Source organism: Quercus suber, unplaced genomic scaffold (assembly GCF_002906115.3).
Source record: "Quercus suber isolate HL8 unplaced genomic scaffold, Cork oak 2.0 scaffold_621, whole genome shotgun sequence".
Lineage (NCBI taxonomy): Eukaryota > Viridiplantae > Streptophyta > Magnoliopsida > Fagales > Fagaceae > Quercus > Quercus suber.
Genome location: NW_027070064.1, coordinates 379,837 through 389,937, shown reverse-complemented (window position 1 = coordinate 389,937; position 10,101 = coordinate 379,837). Strand labels below are relative to the sequence as shown.

Below are 10,101 nucleotides of genomic sequence, written 5' to 3'. Positions count from 1 at the left end.
AGAACTTCTTGTATTCCCTTATACAATCCTTATTAACTTGGTATACACACCTGCTGTAGGACAAGATTTAAGTTCACATACTTTTACAATTCAAGATCACACAGTAAACAGGGTACCACAGCGTAACAGCTCATGCTAGCAATGTTTTATAAAACGTTTACATACCCAATTGCACAGCAAGGGTAAGCAAGCACTAGGGACGACAAATCTAAAGAGAATTGAGCATCTCTCTCTCGTTCTCTATCAAAGAAAGTTTAACCATAACTAGAGTAAAATCTAGAGAAGAGCAAAAATGTATAACCCATTTTCAACAACAAAAGGTATCAAACTGACACCAAAAATCCATTCGTGCTCCACAATTTACAAACTAAATATTGCGATTTTATATAATACAGTTCAAAGTAGAATAAAAAGACAATTTCAAATTTGACCTCTCAAATCAAATTCTGCTCCCTATGATGATGCCCCTGCACAGGCAAAGAATCAAGACAGGCGTCTAAGGCACTCCATCAAGACATCTGTGTGTTCAGGCTTCCCAACAGATACACGGACATAACCCCTCAATTCTTTTTTGTTGTAGTGGCGGATCATTACACCCATTTTTGCAAGGTCCTCCTGTACCAAAATAAGGTTATCAGCATAATTCTTTTTTTTTTTTTCTTTTTTTTTTTTTTCTATTTTTAGTGACAGTGTAACAGTTCCAAAGCAAAATGAGCTATAAGTAACCTGTAGAAAAGCTTTAAAAGGAAAGAACAAGAACAAACAAAGAAGACTGGATAGCTGGTTCAAAGCTTTATGAATTCCGTTTTGGAAGCCATTTCACTTTAGTCATTGGAACGGAATATTTTGGTACCGGAACATACTGGCATACCATTTTCAAGAGTACCAGTAATGTGTATAAATATATATGTACACTAAAAAATATTGGTCAAAACTTATTTAATTTATTAGCAATGTTAAAAACTCTAAATCAATGTTCCTACTCCAAGTCCCAACCATCTTAACTCAAACCCAATAATATCTTATGCCCATCTATATTCATTATTAAAGAAAAAACATTTAAAAGTTGATAAGTAATAGACCTTATAGTACACGTGTGGCTTGGGAGTTCAAGAAAAGCTTCTTAAAACTTCCTTTTGTTACTGGGTGCAAGCTATAAGGTTAAGGGTGGTTGGATAACATTTATTGAAAATGCTTTTTTATTAAAATAAAACCATAGTCCATAACAACCATGCAAGCTATAAGGTTAAGGGTGGTTGGATAACATTTATTGAAAATGCTTTTTTATTAAAAAAAAAAAAAAAGCCATAACAACCAACAAGACACAGATGGACAGGCCAAGTTACAAAGAAACGCACAGAGAGAGAGAGAGAGAGAGAGAGAGAGAAAAGGAGGTCTGAGGCTGTCAACAATGCAAGAAAAAAAATGAAGGAAAAGTGTTGATAAGGGCCTATGGCTGTCTACAACAGAGAATAAAATGGAGGAAAGTGTTGGGCCACTGCTGAGTAACCCAGAAAAACTGAACAAGCCGAAGAAGAGGAACCAATTCTATACCGACTGAAATTTGAATACCAGCCGGTATTCGCCGAAATCAACCAGAACTACCCGGAATGGCCCAAAATTTTTCCCGAGGTGGAACAAGGAGGTATCTCATTTGGGTTTGCTTACCGGTACAGTATTTTCGGGCCATTCCGGCCAGAACAGAACAGAATTCAGGACAATGGTTCAATGAAGATGTTTAAAGACTGCAGAAAGGCATTCTACTAAAGACCCTGAAGTGCTTGATCTTAGCACACAAGTGTACCAAAATTGCATCTAATAAATTAAAAACAAAAAAAACAAAAAAATTAAAATTAAAACAAAACAACCCTGAACTCCATAATCAACATTTCAGTCCATTTTCGTACTCAGCTCCTATGAAGTCAACTCATAATTCTGATTAGAGTACTTCATACTAAATTAATTTGCAACCTAAATAGCAACATCAGGCACTTAAAGTGACTTCATCCTAATTTTTTTTGGCTAAATTTCATCCTAAATTAATTGCAACCTAAATATATATATATATATATTAGAGAGAGAGAGAGAGATTCATATGTAAAACTATAGAGAAGAAAGACTATACACACAAACACATAATTTGTCACAGAGACGTGTGTCAGCCTGTCTCTATTGATACAAGGCAAATATTAGATGCAGAACCAATAGTCATCTAACAGTCTAAATTCATGATGTAAGTGAGAAAATTGCATACCTTTAACACCTTAGCATCCATTCCAGATGCAACCTCACAAAGAATGAAATTAGAATAGCTCGGATATGGATTGAGAAATGGCACTTCCTTAAGAAGATTATATAGCCTATCCCTTTCTTGTACTAACGTATCTTTCACTTTCTGTTAAGAGATTGTTGATTCAAATCAGATACGACATTGAATGGAAGTAATACTAATTTATCAAGCCTAAACATAAATTATTAGTATAATTATGGACAATCCCAATAGGACAAAAATTAACCTCAACCTATCCAAAAAAAATAATTAACCTCAAGATATGTGGGATTCTGCAAAGCTGCACAAGCAGAAATTTCAGCAGCAACTGAAACATTATAAGGTTGCTTTGCTCTCCAAAGATACTCGATGATACTCAAAGGAAATGCTCCATATCCCACACGAAGTCCAGCTAAACCTGCACCAGTTGTACATTTGCAATTTAAGATTCTGAACATTTCACATCAAGAAGAGAAGCTAAAACATTTTCAAAGTAAATATAACAAATTAAATTAAAAATAAGTAAATATGAAGAATCACAATGGTATAATAAACATTTGTAAAATGTAACCTCCCATATTGAACACAAACCAGTAAATACAGGGAGTTAAATTGATTATCAACTAAAAAAGCATAGGAGTTAATATTTCAAAGACAAAACCTACTTCATAATTATGGTACATTACAAGGTGCCTATTAGTCAATAGATAAATGAGTTAGGACATCTAGACATCTGGGGCCAAAGTAGCAAACGGACATTCTTGCAGATAACACTCACAATATTGTAGAGGGAAAAATTAATTTTTTTAAAAAACACCCTTTCCTTTTCCATTATATAAAGAGACCAGATTATAGATACCAGAAGTGACAGTGGCAGCACATTGGGACCTGGAAAGTTTAATCACCAATGCATGGAGGGCTCATGAGCAATGTTTGAAGCCATAGGTGGCTTGGAACTAATTGGTCAGGCAGTAGCACTAGACTGGGTAAAATGGAGGCTGTAATCTATGGATTGTGGTTGAGATCAGCAGCACAATCATAAGGCTAATGGATTTGCCAGTTGACATGGAGCTTGCAACAGACTGGGGGAAGTGCTAGGGGACCCAACAGCAATGACGGGGCTATTCTAGGTTGTCAGTGGCTAAAAGGATACTTGCATTTGATTGTGCGGTGATTGGGCCTTGTTTCATTTGCAAGGATATAAGCAATGCATGGGCAGCAAGGGTTTGTATTGAGGCTCTTGATGGTTGTCACAAGTGGCTTGGTCTTTGTTGTGATGGGAGGGTTTCATTTTTAGGAGGGATTTTGGCAGAAGGTAAAATCAATCATGGTGGTTGGTAGGATTTTCGTATCAGATGAATCAAAGTAGATCCATTATATTTAGCAGTTGAAAAGCATAAGTTTTAGGGAAACTGAGCTCTTTGGGGGTGGGTCAATCAACTAATTTTGAGCTTGGCTATAGGTGGTGATGGAGGGGTGATCTTGGATCACGTGTTCATGATGGTTGGATGGTGGGTGTCTCGGATTATGTGATTATTGGATTCTTGATAAGGATTAGCCTTTTTGGGAAGGGTGGCAGTTGTGACAGCTTCCATGGTTTTGTTAGAAAACAAGATCAAGGTTTATTCTAATACCAAAACAGGAAAATGAAGTAGGGAACATGTGTTCGGGAAATATAAAAAAAAAAAAATAAAAAAAAAAAAAAGGTATATTGAAAAGGGATTTTTTTTTTTTTTAAATAAAAAAACACCCTTTCCTTTTCCATTATATAACGAGACCAAATTATAGATACCAGAAGTGACAGTGGCAGCACATTGGGACCTGGAAAGTTTAATCGCCAATGCATGGAGGGCTCATGAGCGACGTTTGAAGCCATAGGTGGCTTGGAGCTGCAGTAGTACTAGACTGAGTAAAATGGAGGCTGTAATCTATGGATTGTGTTTGATTTCAGCAGCACAATCATAAGGCCGATGGATTTGCCAGTTGACATGGAGCTTGCGACAGACTGTGGGAAGTGGTAGGGGACCCAACAGCAAAGACGGTATACTTGCATTTGATTGTGCAGTGATTGGGCCTTGTTACATTTGCAAGGATATAAGCAATGTTTGGACAGCAGGGGTTTGTATTTGAGGCTTTTGATGGTTGTCACAAGTGGCTTGGTCTTTGTTGTGATGAGAGGTTTTCATTTTTAGGAGGGATTTTGGCAGAAGGTAAACATCAGTGATGGTGGTTGACAGGATTTTTGTATGAGATGAATCAAAGTTGATGCATTATATTTAGCAGTTGAAAAGCATAGGTTTTAGGGAATTTGAGCTCTTTGGGGGTGGGTCAATCAACTGATTTTGAGCTTGGCTATAGGAGGTGATGGAGGGGTGATCTTGGATCACGTGTTGACGATGGTTGGATGGTGGGTGTCTCGGATTATGTGATTATTGGATTCTTATTAAGGACTATCGTTTTTGGGGAGGGTGGCAGTTGTGACAGCTTCCATGGTTTTGTTAGAAAACTAGATCAAGGTTTATTCTAATACCAAAACAGGACAATGAAGTCGGGAACATGTGTTCGGGAAATAAAAAGGGAAGGGAGATTGGGGAAAACTAACATAACCGAAAAAGAAAGAATAAACTTAGGAATCAGCAAATAGGATTTGCTTAGAATAAACACAAAGTGATGAAAACAGAAAAATAAAACTAAAATAGCAATCCAATCTCTTTTATAGCATCAATCTATGTGAATCAACATCAATCACAATCAACCAAGTCCAACAAAATTAAATATCTTTAACAGGTCAATTTTGGTGTCTGCACATGTAGTCATTACAGCTAGTTTTGGTGGCTTTGGGCATTTGCAAAACAAATATATATATATATATATATATTCTTTGATTAAACAAAACCAGTATGTAGGCAAATTGAGGGTAAGCTTCCTACTAACCACCTCTCCCAAACCCCAAAGAAGCAGGAGTCTTGTGCACTGTGTATGACCCTTTTTAGTTAAATAGGCAAATGGTACAACAGTATTCACGATCATGGTCTAAAACTGTATTTTTTTTTTTGATAGGTAATAAGAGTATTATTAAACAAACTGTAAAACTGAAGAAAGCAACTAAAATTGTGTGGTTTTAAATATGCAAATATACTTTTCCATAGTGATTAGCTTACCATTTCAAGCATCTGTTATAAAAACAGGTACATTCTCTAAGAAATAAAATATCCTTCATTCTAGGTTTTGCTTTGGGTTCTTAGATTCCAAGCACAACTTATTAATAACAAAGAGGGTAAATTGCAAATTACACACCAAGAGTTTGGAGGTGTTTGGATTTTACATCCTGAAATTTTAGAATTTGGATTTTATCCCCTGAAGTTTGGAAGTGTTTGGATTTTACACATTGACGTTTTAGAATTTGGATTTTACCCCCTAAAATTTAGGTGTGTTTGGATTTTACACTCCAAATTCAAACTTCAAGGTATAAAATCCAAACACCCCAAAATTTTAGAAGTAAAATCCAAACAACTCTAAAATTTAGGGAGTAAAATCTAAATTTTAAAACGTCAGAGTCTAATATCCAAACACTGGGACTTCAGGAGATAAAATCCAAATTCTAAAATTTCAGGGAGTAAAACCCAAACCCTCCCAAACTTTAGGGGTAATTTACCCTAACAAAGAAAAGGTAAAAAGCTCTCACTACAGGAACACAAGTTTCGATCTTAATGCTAAGAAACAGCAAAACAAATCTCTAGCATGTCAATGAACTTGATACAATTTTGGGGACTTAATTTTATTTTATTTCTGTCGGGGAACTTTGAGTTTCTCCTCTCATTCTCTCCCAACCTATTGTTGTAATCTTTCTATTACCCCACCCACCCTCCTTTTTGTGTGTATGGGGTCAAGAACTCTTATTTTATTCTTTGAGACCTACAAGCATATAACAGATAATTCAAATCAATTTAATAAAGTCTAATAACTCACACCGCAGATGGTAATAAATCTTGTATTAGCAATTCAATAACAAGATTGATGCTACCACAACAGAATAATTTGGGGTGACAAGCAAGTTCCAAAATAATTGACTCTAAAGAAAAGGCATTAAAATATATACATACCAGCTCTTTTGCTAAATGTCCGAAGAACAATTAGATTCTCGTGTTTCTTCACCCATTTCATCTTTGATTCTATCCCTGAAAACTCAATGTATGCTTCATCTAGCACCACTAATATGGGAAGCTTAAGGATTCTCAAGAGATCTTCATCATCAATTACACTGCATATGGTAAGTAGCATGGAAACATAATACGTCACGACAAAATTACATGACTAGAAATTATGCATAAAGTTCAAACATTTTATTTTTAAATACTGTCTACAAACTCATTACAACAGAACAGCATAACCACGCTAAACTAAAGACTGAGTTCAAAGCCTGAAAGTCAGATCGCACAAGTAGAGGACACCTCTATTAACATTCTTTCTCGTCATCCAGGCCCTTATGTATTCTACAATCAGATCTCCTTAGCATTTCATTCTACAAGTAATTAATAGAACACACCTTAAATTCTAGTCTAGCACCAACACAATCTGAGCATATTCAGTTAATAACCCTTGAGAGATATAAAAAAAAAAATCCTTTATTCTGTCTAAAAATGGACATATCTGCATCATACACCAATATTAACACACATGTTAAAGGAATAGATTGAATCTCCCAAACCATACCATAAACATCTCTTAAATGGATCAAAGCCTAAATTCAGACTAACTAGTTTTGTAAGTCCACAATAGAAGAAAGCTTTGTGCAGATACTTCGACTTTTCATAAATGTGCCCTTCCAGAGTTTGTCCTTCTCTCAAATGTGCTAGAATGTTTATTACTGGGAAGTAAGGTAAGGACATGCTGGAGACCTCAAGTCAATCAAGTAAACTAATTGTGTCAAATATACAAAAAGAAAAGAAACAATTGAGAATTACCTCCCATCTGGATTGTTAGGAGATGTTAAAAATATGCATTTGGGTTTTTCTCGTTCAATAACATCCGTTATTTGTTCCACATTCAAGCTAAAGTCTGCCTTTCTGGAGACTGCAGAAAAACATGAAATTGCAGGAGGTTATGCACATATGATGCAACAGTCAAATGAAAAGAAAAGCAAGCAGAGAAATGAAGGATGTTTAGGGACCAAATATAAAGAATTTTTATTAATGAAACAAATAAAATATTAGAAACTCCAACATGGTGAAAGAGACTAGAAGAAAGCAGATATCTTATCTTTACCTTTTATAACAAGTGCCCCATTAACTGCAGCATCAAACTCATACATTGTAAAGGTTGGAGGGCAGTCCACAATCTTATCACCAGGTTCAAGCACACAACTGCAGCATATATTCATCAACAACAAAATCTACACAAGATTAGGAACTTTTGACTGTTGAGTTTAGGCACATAATTAGATACTTAAGGGCATTATAATTTGGAAAATTATATAAATACAAAATTTCAATTTCTAACCGCATAATTAAATCAATGAGCTCATCTGCACCACATCCTGCAAGAATATAATCAGATTCAAGTCCTGAATCTTCTGCAAGGGCAGCACGTAAGCGACGGCTTTCAGGGTCTGGATAGACATATGGGAACTTCATTGAGCCCAAAGCTTCAAAAACCTACAAACAATCTGAATTTCTACTTAGGAAGAAATTAACACTCAGTATGGTGCCTGCAATCAAGACAGTGACAGGACTCTTCTTTGTCTTCAAATCTAGTAAACACTGAATAAACATATCTTAAGGATCTTCAACAAAACCAAAGTCACAAAACAAAAGTATAATGTCACATACAACTTGCCTCTGGAGGAGGACCATAAGGGTTTTCATTCGCATCTAATTTGATGATATCTTCAGGCTTCCTTCCAAGACGGGCTGATAAAACCTGTACCAAAAAACACCATTCATTAATCTGGATATCAGATTATGAATGAACATGGATTTCCACTAAAGTGACATTGTAACTGGGGGCCGTAACCATATAAAACTAAAAGTGAAAAACATCTCATTTAACTTAAAAAAATCAACCCCATCATAGAGAGAAACAAACACCATTCTCTATGAAATTTTATTTCCTTGTTTTAAGCTTTTTAATAAGTATACAAACACCACTTGTCTATTAAATTGATTATATATAGCTGCCATTTTTCCATAGAAAATGTAGTAGACCTCTTGTGCTAAACCCTTTTCAATTAAGAAATCAACAATATGATACTATTTCAAGCCGGTAGTGATTTTGAACAAATATATAGCCATATTGGGTCATAGTGCAAGGGCTTTTTATTAAGGTGGACTGCCACATTCAAATTTCATTATTTGCTGAAACTAGGTGAGTGAGAATACCTGATGAGGTTGGAGTATCCAGTAAAGCCTTATGATGGTCAACCATCACTAATCATTGTGTTTAAGAAAAGCACCTCTGTTAGCATAGTCTTTATGTTGTGTGACACAATGTGGATGACCCTTAAATTGGTTTCTTTTGGTTGCGTAAAGGTTTCTTTTGGCTTTAAAGGTAGTCCCTAACATCACTTTTATAAGTTTGGTACTTGGCCCACTTTAGTTACACCATTAGCATAGTATAGGCAGAAGAAGATCGAAATCCTCAAACATCAATCCCCCTGCTCGCCAACACTGCCGAATACTAATTAACTTGGTTTTGTTATTGCCAAGAGCCTTGTAGTTCAATGGCATTGTCTAGTCTCCTTGATGAGGAGAACTAGGGTTTTAATCCCCAACTTCTTGTAACAATTGATTTATAAAAAATAAAATAACAAACTTGATTTTGTTTTGTTATTACTCTCCTAAATAAGATTGTGCACATAAAAATACATAACAAACTACTGCCACAGCCAAAAATCATCCACAATCTCAAAAGACTTAATCTTTGTCTTAAAAAATCAACTAAATGAGCAAAAGCAGACAAAAGAAAACATTAAAGGGTTACTGAGAAAAATACCTCAAAAGGCAAAATGGGTTGATAAGGAGACAATTTCCTCAAATGGGGTCGAATAAAGGAGTCACCAGTCAAGCCCTGTTGAACCTCATTGACATGTTCTATCGAAGAAGGAACAGTGGAAGCCATAGCAACGACCCTCCTGCCGTTTCCTTGAATCAAGCAACTGGGTCTGTGGGATTGAGATTGAGGCACCACAAAATTTTGAAAACCAGTGTTGGGTTTGGTCAAGCACAGAGAGGAGGCGTTGTAGATATCAATGACACCCATGAATATCTGCATATTTGGAAAACACACAAAAAAAAAGATGGATAAAAAAAAAATCAAATAAATAAGAATGGGTTTTAGTATTGGCATACAGAGAAATGGTTTGTTTTGAGCAGAGAGGAAGTGAGTGTGAGACAGAGAGAGCAGAGCAATTTTTAGTCTCTACAGAGCTTATCAATTATCAAACCAAAAAACAATATGTAACAGAAACATCACACAATCCAACCCAGTTGGAGAATGAACCCAAGTCAGTGAGAGTGAGTTACGGTGAGTCGGTGACAGAGAGGGAGGAATGTTGGCTTGGCTTGACTTGACTTGCAATGCACGCACAGCTTGTTCCTCTTCGTTTTGATGAGAAGAAGTACTAGGCTGAGACTCTGTGTCTGTGAGAGTGAGACAGAGACAGAGACAGAGACCCAGAACAATATTAAAGTGTGCCGTGAATGACGTTTGTTTTGGGGCTGAGTCAATAGGCTGCTCTCGCTAGGTTAGGCCTATGGGGTTTATTGGGGTTTAGGACAATTGGGACCATAAGGCCCAACAGTTTTTTTTTAATTACTTTTGAATCTCTATATATA

General features: G+C 36.0%; 1 protein-coding gene across 1 annotated transcript; it reads right to left on the bottom strand.

Moving 5' to 3' along the window:
* Positions 1 to 277: 277 nt before the first annotated feature.
* LOC111984644 (histidinol-phosphate aminotransferase, chloroplastic) lies at positions 278 to 9,972 on the bottom strand. Its single transcript, XM_065765320.1, has 10 exons — positions 9,790 to 9,972; positions 9,260 to 9,532; positions 8,105 to 8,188; positions 7,769 to 7,923; positions 7,535 to 7,632; positions 7,234 to 7,342; positions 6,373 to 6,530; positions 2,545 to 2,687; positions 2,255 to 2,395; positions 278 to 615 (listed from the first exon to the last, which is right to left on the bottom strand). Exons 2-10 carry the CDS (start codon positions 9,524 to 9,526, stop codon positions 484 to 486), a joined length of 1,287 nt encoding a protein of 428 aa, XP_065621392.1. The 5' UTR covers positions 9,527 to 9,532; positions 9,790 to 9,972; the 3' UTR covers positions 278 to 483.
* Between the last annotated feature and the right edge of the window lie 129 nt (positions 9,973 to 10,101).